This window comes from Callorhinus ursinus, unplaced genomic scaffold (assembly GCF_003265705.2).
Source record: "Callorhinus ursinus isolate GAN/ISIS: 27379988/994484 unplaced genomic scaffold, GSC_fseal_2.0 scaffold89, whole genome shotgun sequence".
Taxonomy (NCBI): domain Eukaryota; kingdom Metazoa; phylum Chordata; class Mammalia; order Carnivora; family Otariidae; genus Callorhinus; species Callorhinus ursinus.
Window position 1 is genome coordinate 268442 of NW_027397151.1, and position 15281 is coordinate 283722.

Consider the following 15281-nt stretch of genomic DNA (forward strand, 5'->3'; position numbering starts at 1 on the left):
GACCCAGGACTCAGACTCCACGAGGGCAGCGGTATTTGCTGCATTGCTCTTTCTACTGGTTTGTATCCTGAAAAGCATTCCTAACAAAGTTTTTAAAAGCCAACCATTTTTCTAAAGCCACTTAATAAGGGACGCCTGGGAGGCTCAGTCAGTTAAGCATCTGCCTTCAGCTCAGGTCATGATCCCAGGGACCTGGGATCGAGTCCTGTGTCGGGCTCCCTGCTCAGCGGGGAGTCTCCTCCCTCTGCCGCTCCCCCTACTTGTGCTCTGTCTCTCTCTGACAAATAAATAAAATCTTTAAATAATAATAAAAACACACTTAATGAGATGACTTTCTACATGTATCCATGTCACTCAGTTTTTTTTTAAATAAATTCCAGAAGACTGAAATCAAACCGTCCTTAATGTGCAAAACCACGTATACTTATTCTACATATGTAAGTTCATGCACATCAATTTAATAACAAGTATTAAAAAAAAATCCTGAACAACTGTATTTCACTCTTCTAAAACTGAAAACACTACGCACATTATGGGAAGTCACAGAATCACATGAATGAGCAACAGAAAGAGGAAAGTGAACCAAACGTTAACTCTCACTTTCCAGACTTGGAACATCATCCTCCTCCTGCCTATGCTTCATCTCACTGTCCTGATACGCTTTAACGATAACGTGTTCTCTCAGCAGTAAAAATTATAAGCTTATTCTTAATTTCATTTCATTTTTAAAAATTTTTTATAAATATTAGAAGACTTACAAAGCTATATATTTTATTACGGTTTAAAAGATTATGTGCTTGGGGTGCCTGGGTGGCTTAGTCGTTGGGCATCTGCCTTCGGCTCAGGTCATGGTCCCTGGGTCCTGGGATCAAGCCCCACATCGGTCTCCCTGCTCCGCAGGAAGCCTGCTTCTCCCTCTCCCACTCCCCCTGCTTGTGTTCCGTCTCTCGCTGTGTCTCTCTCTCTCAGGTGAATAAATAAAATCCTTAAAATAAATAAATAAATAAATAAAAGATTATGTGCTCACTTTGCTTAAATTTCCCTAGAAACAAGGACAGGGAATTCAGAAAGTTGCCACATCAAATGGTACACTGAGATAACATCAATAAACAAACTTGTTAGACCTCGAGGCACCTGGGTGGCTCAGTCCATTAAGCATCTATCTGCCTTTGGCTCAGGTCATGATCTCGGGGTCCTGGGATCGCACCCACAATGGGCTCCCTGCTCCGAGGGGAGTCTGCTTCTCCCTCTCCCTCTGCGCCAGCCCCCCAGCCCCCACTTGTTCACATGCTCTCTCACTCAAGTAAATAAATAAAATCTTTAAAAAAAAATTTGCTAGACCAAAGTTCAGTGCAAAACACCCACCTGAGAGCCCCCAAAGACAAAATACAACAGCCTTGCTGAGTAGTCTTCTTTCAAACAGGCCCCCCAAGGACAGAGCACACATGCTCCCTCCAGACTCACTGCAGTCTGTCCCCACCAGCCTAGCCCAACACCCCACATTCATGTCCCAACACGGATGTGTGGAACGAGATTCTCAAGACACAATCCCTGCCTATGAGGATTTACATGTTCATTTGTCCTCTTCAGTTAACTTTTTTTTTAAGATTTTATTTATTTTATTAATGAGAGACAGAAAAAGAGAGAGAGAGAGAGAGAGGCAGAGGGAGAAGCAGGCTCCCAAGGAGCAGGGAGCCCGATGCAGGACTCGATCCCAGGACCCTGGGATCATGACCTGAGCTGAAAGCAGACGCTTAACCATCTGAGCCACCCAGGCGCCCTTCAGTTAACTTTCAAATTACTTAATATACATTAATCAACACCACTACACCCATTTCAAAGACAGTAATCCTAACTCATGGTCAGAATAATCCCCCAGGGGCGCCTGGGTGGCTCAGTCGTTAAGCGTCTGCCTTCAGCTCAGGTCATGATCCCAGGTCCTGGGATCGAGCCTTGCGTCCGGCTCCCCACTTGGCAGGGAGTCTGCTTCTCCCTCTCCCACTCCCCCTGCTTGTGTTCCCTCTCTCGCTGTCTCTCTCGCTCTGTCAAATAAATAAATAAAAATCTAAAAAAAAAAAAGAATAATCCCCCAAATCCCATTGCTTTCTGGAAAGCCAAAGCGATCTTAAGCTCCCCGTTCCGGTCCCCAGATCCTAAGACTACTCTCCAACTGCCTGGTGTTTATCCAAGTGTGGCTGCCATAAACCAAGACCCAGGTGGCCTCAGAGCTGAGCAGACACATGTACTATACTTGCAATTTTTGTCCATGTCTGAAATAAGCCAAAACAAAACTTTCTTTTAAAGTTGGATAAATACAGGGGTGCCTGGCTGACTCATCAAGGAATGTGTGGCTCTCGATCTCGGGGTTGTGAGTTTGGGCCCCACAGGTATAGAGATTACTTAAAAATAAAATCTTTATAAATAAATAAATAGGGGCACCTGGGAGGCTCAGTCAGTTAAGTGTCCGACTCTTGATCTCAGCTCAGGTCTTGATCTCAAGGTTGTGAGTTTGAGCCCCACACTGGGCTCCATGCTGGGTGTGGAGCCCACTTAAAAAAGTAAAATAAAATAAGATAAAATAGGGGCACCTGGGTGGCTCAGGTCATGATCTCAGGGTCCTGGGATCGAGCCCCATGTTGGGCTCCCTGCTCAGTAGGGAGTCTGCTTCACCCTCTCTCTCTGCCCCACCCTCCCCACTTATGCTTGCTCTCTCTCTCATGTTCTGTGTCTCTCGCTCTCAAATAAATAAATAAAATCTTTTTTAAAAAAATTAAGTAGGGTGCCTGGGTGGCTCAGTCGTTAAGCGTCTGCCTCCGGCTCAGGTCATGATCCCAGGGTCCTGGGATCGAGTCCCACATCGGGCTCCCTGCTCAGTGGGAAGCCTGCTTCTCCCTCTCCCACGCTCCCTGCTTGTGTTCCCTTTCTTGCTGTCTCTCTCTCTGTTAAAAAATAAATAAAATCTTAAAAAAAAAAAAATTAAGTAAATAGGGGGCGACTGGGTGGCTCAGCTGGTTAAGCGTCTACCTTCAGCTCAAGTCATGATCCCAGGGTCCTGGGATCAAGCCCCATGTCAGGCTCCCAGTTCGGCGGAGAGTCTGCTTCTCCCTCTCCCTCTGCCTCTCCCCCTGCTTGTGCTGTCTCTCTCGCTCTCTCTGACTCTCTCAAATGAATAAATTTAAAAAAATTAAATAAAATAATAGAGAAATAAATAAAGTTGGGTAATTACAGCGTAAAGAGCAATAATTTATCTTACCTTCTTTCTTTTCTTCTTTCATCCATCCTTTTATCCAGAGCTGCATAAATAGCATCTGCTTCCTCATCATCTTTTTCATAGGGCCCACTTGAGAAGAGGCTCCCAGCATAGCCATTAAACTAAGCACAAAACAACATAGGTCAACTTTTCCTACAACACAATTCCCTCAAGCAGAAACAGAGAATACTTCTAGTTATAAAATGCTTGCTGAACAATTTTTTTCAATCAGACAACCCCAAAATGAGGGAAAACAAAATAACTCACCAGTACTCTTCAGATGTGTCACGGGGGGGGGGGGGGTGGGCACGAGGGGCACCTGGGTGGCTCAGTTGGTTGAGCATCTGACTCTTGATTTTGGCTCAGGTCATGATCTCAGGGTGGTGAGATGGAGCCCCAGATCGGGCTCCGGGCTCAGGATCAGCAGGGAGCCTGCTTGAGAGTCTCTCTCCCTCTCCCTCTGCCCCTCCCCCACTGTGTGTGTGTGTGTGTGTGTGTGTGTGTGTGTGTGCGTGTACGCACGTGCGCTCTCTAAAAAACAATAAAAATAAATCTTAAAAAAAAGGGTGTCATGGGCACGAAAGATGGAGCTACCCCAATGGGAAGACACTAAGAGACACACTAAGTGCAATGCAGGGTCCTGGCTCAGGAACAGGACACCAATGAAAAACTGGTGGAATTCAAGTGAGGCCTACAGAGCAGCTAACAGTGCTGTGTCAGTAGCTGTACTAAGGCCGTGTAAGATGGAGAGAAGCTTATGAAGGGTATGCAGGAATCGTCCATACTATTTTTGCAAGTTCCCTGGAAGTTTAAAATCATTTCAGAATTGAAATTTTAAAAATCTTTTTCCTCTGAGCAAAAATTCTGTCGGAACACACCTGAAGAAAACTTCAACTGACCAAATACTAGTTAAGTAAGACAGTACGCACTGAGACAAAATAAATCACGGTATCGTCACCAATTCCACCTAGAATTTTCATCAAGGACCAGCTGAGACAAAACCCCAATGCAAGTACACCTCTCCTGAAGAGACGACAAAATGTACATTTCCTTCTATGACTCCCTGCTCCCCCCTCACACTGCTAAAGACACCCCATAAGCAGACTGAAACACTAGGCGTGCCCGCCTCCCTGAGCACTGGCTTAAGAAGCTGGTCAGCCCTCCTGGAGACTGGCTGGGGGTGCACCACAAGTCACCTCATCATAGTTGGTGTCATTCAGATCCTCGTCATCATCATCCGCAGCCTGGCTTTTCTTCATTTGGTCCCCGACGGTCCTCTTTCCTGGGGGCGCATGGCGGTCATCCACAGGATCGTTTGCATCGCGGGCGGGCCCAATGTCTGACCGGGTGGTAAAGCCAGTGGCACTGCAGGAGACCCCAAGACACCCATTCACCTGGGTGACCGTGTTCCTTTGTTCTTCCCTCCACAGTCCTCACTTAATAACACCTCCTTTTTTAACATCTCTGAGAAACTGCACAAGATCCAGGGAGCAACAAACGAGGCACGCTGCACTCTCACACGCTACTAGTCCCGTTCTCTTCAGGTGAGAACCCTTCTGACCTACCCTGAGGAGGTTACCACCCCCTACTCTCCTTGAGAGATTCACCAGAGCATCAGACCTCCCCCCTCCCAACTTCCACCCTCCCACTTCTAACAACCTGCGGACCACCTCCCCCAGCACACATCCAACCGGGCCCTCAAACCCAGCGTGACTCCATCAGAACCCCTTCTCTGTGCTCATCCTGCGCCGGCCCTGGGTTGTCTCAGCTGATGACTGCAGGGCCATCCCAAGTACCACAGCGGCACGACACCATCAGCCCTCCCTTCTCCTCCACCCTATCAGTCATCAAGTTCTACTGAGTCCGCCTTCGAAATCGTCCTCCCCAAACGCTGACCCCCATCACGGCTGGGAGCCTAGTCAGCCACCCTGCCTCTAGCCGTCCTGTTGCTTCAACACAGCTCTGACCACGGCGCTCTGACGCCCGTCTCTCCTACAGCCCCGGCCCCTGGGACACCACTCGCCGCACACTCCATTCACAGACTCCGTGAGAGTCCCTCATCCTCCTCCAGGCCGCTCTTTTTTCCTCCACTACCCAACACACAAAGGTCAATTCCTCCCTTAACCCCGCCACATTTCTACATCCCTAAACGCGGCTCCTGTGTCAGACGGGGCTCAAATGCTACCATTCCACAGAGCATTCCTGACCGCTGCCACCCCCGACTTCTAAATGTTTCTCTCTACGTACTTAACACCGCAAATCTCTCACATCTGCTCGTAACCTGCAGGTCCTCGGGAGCCGGTACCCATAAGCGAGACTGCGCTTTCCCCACAGACGCTAACGCCACGCCCCCACAAGGAAACCCAGTACTTGTTCCGAACAATCGAAGCACCAGGCCGACAGAACGACGCCGACGGCTCGTTTACTCGACAATTTACGGCAGACATCCGTGCGCCAGGCACGGGAGACCCCGGCCCCGCCAGGGCTGAGCGCCGCGCACGACGGCCGACAGCACAGGGGAGGGACCGCTCGCGCTTCAGACGAGGGCGCGGGTCCGCCCGGCTTGCGCAGAGGAGCCACGGAGGTCCCACCCCAGCTCGAGGAGTCACCCACTCCGCATCTCAGAGCCCGCACACGGGCTCACAGCCCACGCACGGCTCGAGCCCGAGGCTCCCATCTCGGGGGCAAGCAGCAGTGGCGCCCGGCTCTGGCCCGGCCCCAAAGCACTCCTCCAACGAGCGGTAGGCCAAGCCCAGCCATGCCTTCCAGACCTGTGGCCACACACCCTGACGGGTCCTCCTCGTCTTCCCCGTCGCCAGCCGCATCTCACGGCCTCCCCGAGACAAGGGCGGGGAGCGAGGACGGCCTGGCCCGGGCCCGCCCCCGCCCCTGCCCCAAGCGCGCGCGACCCGCTCTGCCCGCCGGGCCCCGGGGCCCGCGCCGCCCGCTCCCGCCCCCCGAGCGCGGGTCGCGCCAGGCCTCACCCCCGGCCTAGCCCTGGCACGTAGCCGAGCGGCGCGGGCATGCCCAAGAACGGCTTCTTCTTCTTGTTCATGGTGCCGGTGATGACTAGGGGCCGGGAAGGGACGGGACGGAAGCCGCGGCCGGCCGAAGGCGAAAAAGACCACTGACGACTCCGGCTCCTCAGCGGGAACAGCAAGCGGGACCTGCGTCACCCGCGCCCCGGAAGCAGAACTCGCGGGCTGCACGAAGCCCCGCCCGTTCTGCCTTCCCCGGGCGGAAGTTCCTGAAAAGCGACTTCCGGTTGCGGTTGCGGCGAGGGGATCTGATAGGCGCATGCGCGGAGGCGCCTGACGGTGGCGAGGTGCGCGGGCGGCCCTGCAGGGGACGTGCGGGAGGGACCTCATCCTGGAGAAACCCTGCAGGACCTCAAAACTGAGCGTGGGGCATCTACGCATTTCCGAGGAGTCCCGCCTGTACGAGCGGGAGCCATGGGCCCCCTCCCTCTCTGAGTCAGCCCAGCTGCCAAGGACCCCTCAGAATCAGGCCCACTCGTTCACCTCTCCCTTCAGAGTTGTCTCGGCCACGGGGCCGACCGTAGCACATCTGAGCGGTGCCGCACACCTGTCTGGTTGTGGACAGCTGGTGTGCGGTGTATGTGTCGTGATTGTGGGCACACCTGTCTGCGCGTGCCCCGGTGTGCAGGCTCTAGCTCTTAGCGCTCAGATTCCGGAGCCGCAGTTCAGGCACCGGTCCCCGTACAGGCTCCGCCGCCACCCCAACCACCCCCACCATACCCTGAACATGGCAGTGAGGGTGGAGGCTAATTGGCGAAAATAAATAAATGCAGGAGATATGCCGGGAACAGTTCGGTATGGGACACACGTGGCCACAGCACTGGTGAATTCCGTGCAAATCTCTAGTTGAGTGTGTCGTGGGCTTGGGCACTAGTCGGATGACCTGATGGACACACATGACTACTCTGCGTACACTTCTGGATCTCTGTGTGTACCTCTGCTCCTTCTGTGGGACAGCTGCTCCCACTTACACCCAGACTTCTGGCAGAGCAGGCATAACTCAAGGCCAAGTCTGGCCCTCTGCACCGGGCAGCCTCCAGCCCACCCTAGCACCTCTCAGTGGGGTCCTGGAGCAAACTCTCCCCTCTTGCCTGCTGCAGCCTCCTCGGAGCACCTCTCTCCTCCCCATTCCCCGCCAAACTGCTTTCAGAGCCACATCCTGGGCACTGAGTCACTCTGGGGCTACAGAGGGAAGGAGAGAGACCCTGACTGGCTGTCTTCCTGGATTTCACATTGTGGTGGGGGTTAAGAGAAGGTCTGGGGCTCCAGGATGGCTCAGTCGTTGAGCGTCTGCCTTCGGCTCAGGTCAGGATCCCAGGGTCCTGGGATGGAGCCCAGCATCGGGCTCCCTGCTCGGCAGGAAGCTTGCTTCTCCCTCTCCCACTGCCCCTGCTTGAGTTCCCTATCTCACTGTCAAATAAATAAATAAAATCTAAAAAAAAAAGAGAGGGTCTGGGGAAGCAAGTGCCTTTGGAGAGGTCTGGAGAACGCGTGAATAAAGGAGTCAGTAAATTGAGGCAGGAGAATGGAGGGAAATGGTTGAGAGGGGTCGGTCTGGCCCTTGACCCTGGGCCCCAGTGGACAGATGATCCCGGGAGCAGGTAGGGTGCTCCCCTCCTGCCCCCTCCCTCGGCGTGGGGAAGATCGCTTCCTTATTTCCCTGCCTCAGAAGCCCCTTGAGATGTCTGGACCCCTAAAGGTGCACAGAGGCACTCGTCCTTGAAGCCACGCCGAGGTGTGCGAGATCGCCCCTTACACCCCGGCAGACACCCTTTGCATACGCAGACCTGCGCGCCGCCGACACACCTCGGAGCTCCCGGAGCGCGCCCGGCACTTGGGGCTCACAGGCAGGTGCCTCGCCGCGCAGACTCGCCGGGCGCGGGGACCGGCTCGGGCGCGGGGCCGGCTGGGGCGGGGCAGCGGCGCGCGTTCCCCGCCGGCCACACGGGCCGCCTTGCCCCCGGCGAGGGGCGTGTGCACCGGCCCGGGATCCTTGGGCCCCATGTTCACGGAGCTAAGGACCAAGCTGAGCCCCCCGCGAGGCCGCGCCGGGGCTGTGCGTGCCGGCTTCGGGGAGCGCCGGGATGTGGACGGTGAGCAGGGCTGGACCAGGGCGCGGGGATGTCGCGGGTTGGGGGCTGGGGGGCCGAGAGGGACGGGGGCGGGATCTGGCGGACTCCAAGTAACGGCTTGGCGCGGAGTGGGGGGCGCGTCCTGGCCGAACGGGGTCCCTGGTGTCTTTGTCCTGAGCTGGGGGGGGTGGCCTCAGGCCTTGGGGATCAGCGCACCCTTGGCTTGGAGGTTCCCGGCTGGGGCTCCTGCCCTTAGGCCGGCACCATCCTGCGGTCCGCTTTTCCTTTGCGCGCCCTTCCTTCCCTAGCGCTTGCCGTGGGGCCGAGAGAGAGCCAAGGCCACAGCCGGGCTTGGGCGCCCCCGCCGCATTTTATGCTGGAATTCTGACGTTGGGGCTGAGAGGGAGGGACGGAACGACGGGCGGACAGACGGAAAGACGGAGATCCTTCCCCGAGCAAGGGCAGGAAATGGGCGGGGCCCGGCTTGGACCCGGACAGGTGCAGCGCACGCTGTGGCGTCCGACTGGTTCGCCCAGAGCTTCAGGCTCCTGCCCTGGCCCGGCCGGGCTCCGTGAGGCCCTGCGATGTGAGGCCAAGTGGCTCAGGAACCTGTGCCCTGAAAGATGCCAGCTTAGAATAAGTCTTCTTCCACGATATTAGAAGCCACATCAGGGCAGCGACCGCACCAGCCACACCCTCTGTTTGACCCTGGATCTCAAATTTAGAGTCACCTGGGGTCATTCAATTCCGGGAAGTTGCAAGAATGAAGAGGGGTTGCTAAATCCAAGGAATCTTAAGGGGTAGAAGGAGGGGGAGTGATTGGTTTTCCCCATTACTGAGACCTCCTGGGCACATCGCCAAACCCTGCCCTCAGTTGAGGGCTTGAGGTGTGTCCATGAGAGAGAGGGTCTCTCATTCTAGTGCTGAGAGCCAGTGAGGCAAGGGCCCTGACCAGGAACTTGCTTCTGCCTGCTGAGTTGGGACCTAGATGCTGTAAAGATGAGGGCAAGCCTGGGCCCAGGTTCCTCCCTCTCCCCAGGGCTCTACTGACTTGTGGACACCACACAGAGCCTTTCTTCATCCACCCATCCATTCACAATGTTTCTGGGCACCTCCTGTGTGCCAAGACCTGTGCAAGGGTTGGGAGGCGACCGTTCAGGTGTCTGCCTCCTGTGAGCCATGTGAGCAACAAAGGCAGAAATGACGGTGAAACTACAACCTGAGTGTAATGAAGTGTGTGTGGGAAGAGAGGGCACAAGCTGTCACTATGGCTCTCTGAGCATATGGCTGGGCCCTACACACCTGCACTGAGCAGCCCATGCCCGCTGGACACCCAGCATGCACAGGAGCTGTCCTGGGCCAAGGGCCCTGTGGCAGGTGGAAGAGCAGGTATCCTGGTTGCCGGCTTGCCCAGAGTTCATTCAGGCTTCTTGTTGATGGGTTGGCAGATGAGCACAGCAGGGCAGGAGCCAAGTCTCAAATGCCAGGTGTGGCTGCAGAGCCTGGGTGCCTTCAATGGTGATAGGCAGGCAGCATACTCAGAGGGTCACCATCACACAGGGTCTCCCAGGACATACGGGCCTGGTCTCGTTCCCTGGTCTGGGTTTCCTGAACCCTGGTTTGGTTCAGCATTCGTCAGCCCAAAGCAAGGATGACATCAGGCCTGTCTCAGGATAGCCCCTCACCAGGCTATAAGTCTTACGCTCCCTGGTGGGCACATTGTCTCTCTAATCTAAGCAGAATCCATCCTGCTCCCCAGATGCACTCAGAAGAGGAAAGACGTTCCCAGTTCATCATCTTTGGACTGGGTGGGGTACTCAAGACAGCCTTTGCACGCTTCCTTTCTACCTTTGGGGGCTTGGGACCCTCTCCTTTGTTGGAGGGAGGATGGGTTGAGCAGGGAGCTGGTTTGCAGAGAGATGATCCTCTGGCCCTGCCCCTGACCACTCTGATCAGGCACCCATGCTCTGCAGCCGCTGCACACTTCAGCTTCTGCCGAACCCTCCTGGAGCACACGGTGTCTGCTGAGAGCATCCCCTGCCACCTGCCTCGGACACCAGGCACCAGCCTCACATGGCACGACTCCCGTAGCCAGAGGGCCGCTGGTGGCCGGCCTGTCAAGCTCCTGCAGCAGCCTGGCACAGAGGCCCCCCAGGTACCCACCCACCGTACCCACCTCAGCCCCTGCCCTTCCCACCACCTCACCCCAGCTGCCACCCATCTGCTCCACAGGGCCGGCTGTACTCTGACCACTGTGGCCTGTACCACACAAGCCCCTCCCTGGGCGGCCTGACGAGGCCTGTGGTCCTGTGGAGTCAGCAGGATGTGTGCAAGTGGCTCAAGAAGCACTGTCCCCACAACTACCTCGTCTATGTGGAGGCCTTCTCCCAGCATGCCATCACAGGTGCCTTGGGGGCGGGGTGTGGGGAGGGGCATAGGGAACCCCCCCAGCCAGCCCTTGTTCGCTCCGTTCTCTGTTTCCTGCTGAGCCCACCTCCCCTTCCAGTCTCTGCAGTCTCCCCAGTGTGTTTCTCTGCCCGGGCTCTGCCTGCACTTGCCTTTCCGCTGCCTCTCACTTTCTTTCCCTGTCTCTCTAAATCTCTGTGTCTCTACCTCGCTCTCTCTGTCCTTGAGTCTCTCTGTGTGCCCCTCCTCTCTCTCTCTCTCTCTCTCTCTCTCTCTCTCTCGGCCTTGGCTCCTGATGCCCCTTGGACGCTGACCTTGGCTCGGCCCTCTCCCCCTCGCTCTCAGGCCGGGCGCTGCTGCGGCTAAATGGGGAGAAACTACAGCGGATGGGGCTGGCACAGGAAGCACAGCGGCAAGAGGTGCTACAGCAGGTGCTGCGCCTGCAGGTGCGCGAGGAGGGGCGGAGCCTACAGCTGCTCAGCCAAGGTCAGTGGGGGGAGCCAGGAGTGCCGGGAGGCATGGGGGTGGGGGAGAGGCTGGGCTGGGAGGCCCAAGTGTGGAGTGGGTGGGCTGATCTCAGGGGGCAGCCGCAGGCGCCAGTCAGGGCTGTCCTGTGCCCAGGGCAGAACGGAGATGCCCGAGATCTCCACCGGTCCTCACCCCCATCCACCCCATAGCCTCTTTCGGAAACACGTCCTAGCTGCTGCCTGGGGCTTGAAGCCCGGACCCCAGCACTGTGACCAAAGCCTGTGGCAAGGACGATGCAGACCTGGCACACAGCCCCTCTCGGACCCCGCCAGAGGCGCCAGGGGCTGAGCCCAGCCCAGGTGGGACCAGGATTGCCATCTCTGGTTGTGCATTCTGGGCTGTGAGCAGGTGGGGGCTGCTTGGGTGTGGCCCTTCCTCCCAGGACCTGAGCCCAAATCCACCCTCTGGTGCTGCTGGCAGCGTGCGGGGCAGCTACCTGGAGTCAGAGCAGGGTCTGGTTATCCCCCTAGACTCCCAGGGAGTCTCTTTGTTATTTATATTCCCTTCACCCACGCTGATGTCAGCACCCCTATTGCCTGCTGAATCACGCTCCCTCTGGGCATCCTGCCCTCCCCGGGGCAAGAGGTTTGTGTCTGCCCATTTGTCCGGTTCTACACCTTCACCCAGCACCTAGAGGATTGCCGGCAAGGGTGGGATAAACTGTGCAGGCTCCCTTTGGCCAGGGCCACCCCCCGCCCATGGTCAGCAGCACCGCCAGGAGCTCTCCCTCATGATTTCTGAGACCCTCACCACACCCCCATCTATTCCCAGAACCTGAAGCAAGAGAGGTCTGGGGATTGCTCAGGTGCCTAAGACCTAACACAGCACCATGAGGACCCCATAGCCAGGATTAGCCTCAGCCATGTTGTGGCCTTGGGTTTGGGAGTCCAGCTCCTGCTCCCCCAACATTTGTTGGGGGGCTGCCCTGAGGCACAGTTGGGGGCATGTGTGTTCTCACTGCTCCTTTCCCAGGAAAATCCGAATTCATAGAAGACACTGTCCTGAGGGCTACTTCCCCCACACCCACCCACCAGGGACCCAGCCAGCCCCTGAGCAGCCACTCGGCAGGTCAAGGGGCCCAAGGCTGGGACTGGTGCTGCCCAGCAGAGGGACGGTGAGGGTGGTCCTGGTAGCCCTGGCCCTCTTGTCCCTAACCCTTCCCATCCCCCTAGGGAACTCTGAAAATCTCAGGGACAGATGAGGCTGAGCCTCCAGCCTCTTCTCTGTGCCCTGAGCTGGCCTGCAGGTGGGAGGTTGGTTGCTGCAGGTCCCCAGTGGAATTTGGACAACTGGCCTGGTGCTCCCCATCCTGTAGGCCGATACAGGAAGCCCCCATGTCCTGTCTGGCCACCCTGATTGTCCCAGCCCACCTTGTGCCATCACGGCGTTGTCTTTTCCGGAGGGTCCTTCCTATCACTGCCCCCACCTTCTCCCATTTTTGTCTTGCCCCCATGCCCCCATGCCCCCATGCCCCCATGCTCTTGTCTTGTCTTCTTTGTTTTGCGCTTTTTTATATTCTGACAAAAAGACCAGAAATAAAGCTGGTTCTCAAGTGCCCCAAGTGTGTGTTCGGCTCCAGCCAACTGGGTGTTTGAGAGTGGGAAGAGCCCTGGGTGGAGGGGTCCCTGGCTGTGGGAGGAGAGGGTGCCGGTGCCCAGTTCAGGTGCCTCCACGGGGCCACTAGGGGGCAGTGGCGTCGCATCTGGACAGGGCTCCTGTTTACCCCAGGGCCAGGTGGGGAAAGAGGCAGAGGGCTGGAATCCTGGGCTCAGCCCTGTGGACTGCACCCAGACGCAGGGACAGAGGTGCATTACTTTCCTGGGGCTGCCGTGACAAATGAGCACAACTGGGAAGCTTAACACAAGAGAAACGGATTTTGTTCCAGTAATGCAGGCCACCAGTCTGAAACCCAGCAGGGTCACACTGCCTCCTGGAGCCCCGCGTAGAACCCTTCCTCACCTCTCCCAGCTTCTGTGGCTGCCCCAGGGACCCTGGGCTCGTGGCATGTCACTCTGTCCCAGCCTCAGTGCTCACATCACCTTCTGTCTGTGTCAAATCTTCCTCCTACAAGGAAACTTGTCACCGGATTTAAGGACCACCTGGACAATCCAGGACGATCTTCTTATCTCCAAACCCTTCCCTTAAGCAAATCTACAAAGACCTTTTTTTCCCAAATGAGGTCCCATTCATGGGTTCCAGGGATTTGACGTGGCAATCTTGGAGGGCCCCCGTTAAGCGCCCCACACAGGGTAATGCTCTAACATGAGAAACACACAGGTCACGACACCCCCGACACAGGTACTCACACGGCCACCAGACACACGGTAATACAGAGGCATAAACTGACCACCGGAGTCTGGACACACAGAGACACAAGGATGCTAGTATCCAGACCCACAGTACCCCCTGACACACAATGACCCCCTAACATACAGAAACACAGGGGGCACAGCACACAATGTCCTGACATCCAGGCATGCTGTAGCCCGGACACACATCTAAGATACAGGTGTCCCTCCACCCACACACACCTTGCGTCTAGTCATACAGACAGGTACCCTTTTCCACTAGTACAGGACACAGAGACAGACGCTGAGATCAGTCGTCCACACAGGACACAGCCCAGCACATATGGTCACTCAGACACATAGACACACACCTACCAATAGGCATTGATGTATTACACACGTGAACATGCAGACTTACATGGGGAAATATGACAAACTTGTCTGCATCTCATGCACTGACCCCTCCCCAAATCCTGCATGTCCTGCCCCCAGTGTGGGCTCCGTCAATAAGGGAAGGACAGGACCCTCCCTCTTCCTCCTGGGGTCACGTGGGCCTTTCTCTGGCTCTGATTTCCAAGGGAAGTTCTAACCCACTGAACCCTGCACAGAGGGCCCCCACCCCTCTCTCTGTGAGCACTTTGTGCCAGCCATTAGAGAAGCAGGTCCCAAGAATCCCTGTGAGAACAGGCAGACCCCAATCTGACCTTTTGTGCCCTGCCCCCAAGCAATGCACCCAACCTGTTCCAGGGTACACAGAAGTGTGAAGTCGGGAGAGGAGTAGGGGGTGGGGAAGGGTGCACCTTGCAACTGTTTCCCAACTAGTACCTCTTCCCCTACTTCATTTATTCCCAAGTCCTGGTAGGGTTGGTGCCCCATTTCCCCCAGACCTGATACTGGGGTGCCCTCACAGGCCCGGGTTCTGGGGTACCGTGTAGCAAAGCACGACTGGCCTAGAATCACCTCCACCCGAAGCAGACGGAGGCTGGTCCAACGGTTAGTAGCCCCAATAGGGCCCATGGCCTCAAACTGCCCCAGCACTGCTAGGAGCCAGGCAATCCTCTGAGTGTGGCCACGGGGCTCTTTGGAAGACACCCAGATCCTGCTCTGCAGGCGCAAGACTCCCACGGGCCAGGAGTTCGACTCCCAGGGGACGGTGGTCTCCATGGCTGCACCCTCCCAGAGCCAGCACCTAGAGGCATCTGGTCGCTTGGATCCGCGTACCCTGGGCTTCGAGCAGTTCCCAGGGCCCCTATAGTGCCTCAGTTTACCCCATTGCCTGAAAAACGCCTCTTGCCCCACGGGCGACATAACTGGCCACTTTGCACCGGAGCCCTGACCGACGGAGTCGGGAGCGGGGCCAGGGGGCCGGCCCGGCCGATGGGCCCCCTCCCCCCAACCCGTTCCTCCCCGTCGCGGAGCGGCTGCAGGAATACCGCGAGAGTTCGCCCCCTCCCCCCCACAGTAAAACTGTCAAAGGTGGGAGGGGCGGGAGCGCGCATGTGCGCAGCGCGGCGCGCAGCCTGCGCCGCCCGGACCCCGCGCCCCGCGCCCAGCGCCCCGGCCCCGGCCCCCGCCCCGGCCGCCGTCCCGCTGGGCGCCGCAGGTAAGCCCCCGGCCGCGCCCCGGGCCGGACCCCGGAGCAGCCGTCGCTCGGCCGCGTCCCCGACCCTGACCCCGCGCGCAGGTCGGGGGGGGGGGG

The 15281-nt window shown here is 57.0% G+C and overlaps 3 protein-coding genes across 6 annotated transcripts in view; 2 read left to right on the forward strand and 1 right to left on the reverse strand.

Moving 5' to 3' along the window:
- PRPF6 (pre-mRNA processing factor 6) overlaps positions 1–6427 on the reverse strand; it is a 45310-nt gene extending 38883 nt beyond the window's left edge. Inside the window, exons 1-3 of the mRNA XM_025865013.2 lie at positions 6235–6427; positions 4447–4615; positions 3254–3372 (exon numbers count right to left, since the gene is read on the reverse strand). Of these exons, the coding sequence (XP_025720798.1) occupies positions 3254–3372; positions 4447–4615; positions 6235–6305 (359 nt within the window). The 5' untranslated portion in view covers positions 6306–6427. The remainder of the gene's footprint in view (positions 1–3253; positions 3373–4446; positions 4616–6234) is intronic.
- A 1749-nt stretch (positions 6428–8176) lies between these two features.
- SAMD10 (sterile alpha motif domain containing 10) lies at positions 8177–12850 on the forward strand. Its single transcript, XM_025865044.2, has 5 exons — positions 8177–8381; positions 10334–10515; positions 10593–10764; positions 11112–11252; positions 11444–12850. Exons 1-5 carry the CDS (start codon positions 8291–8293, stop codon positions 11464–11466), a joined length of 609 nt encoding a protein of 202 aa, XP_025720829.1. The 5' UTR covers positions 8177–8290; the 3' UTR covers positions 11467–12850.
- A 2227-nt stretch (positions 12851–15077) lies between these two features.
- Positions 15078–15281, forward strand: part of ZNF512B (zinc finger protein 512B) — an 11155-nt gene continuing 10951 nt past the window's right edge. For all 4 annotated transcript variants that reach the window (XM_025864979.2, XM_025864980.2, XM_073888336.1 and 1 more), the window contains exon 1: positions 15078–15185. In XM_025864979.2, coding sequence (XP_025720764.2) covers positions 15080–15185 — 106 coding nt within the window. In that variant the 5' untranslated portion in view covers positions 15078–15079. The remainder of the gene's footprint in view (positions 15186–15281) is intronic.

Bases quoted from the DNA above. Each gene is read 5' to 3' on its own strand.
- SAMD10 (XM_025865044.2), top strand. From the start codon at position 8,291: ATGTTCACGGAGCTAAGGACCAAGCTGAGCCCCCCGCGAGGCCGCGCC. The intron at 10,516-10,592 runs GTACCCACCCAC...TCTGCTCCACAG, and splicing joins CTGGCACAGAGGCCCCCCAG to GGCCGGCTGTACTCTGACCA. The intron at 10,765-11,111 runs GTGCCTTGGGGG...CCTCGCTCTCAG, and splicing joins CTCCCAGCATGCCATCACAG to GCCGGGCGCTGCTGCGGCTA.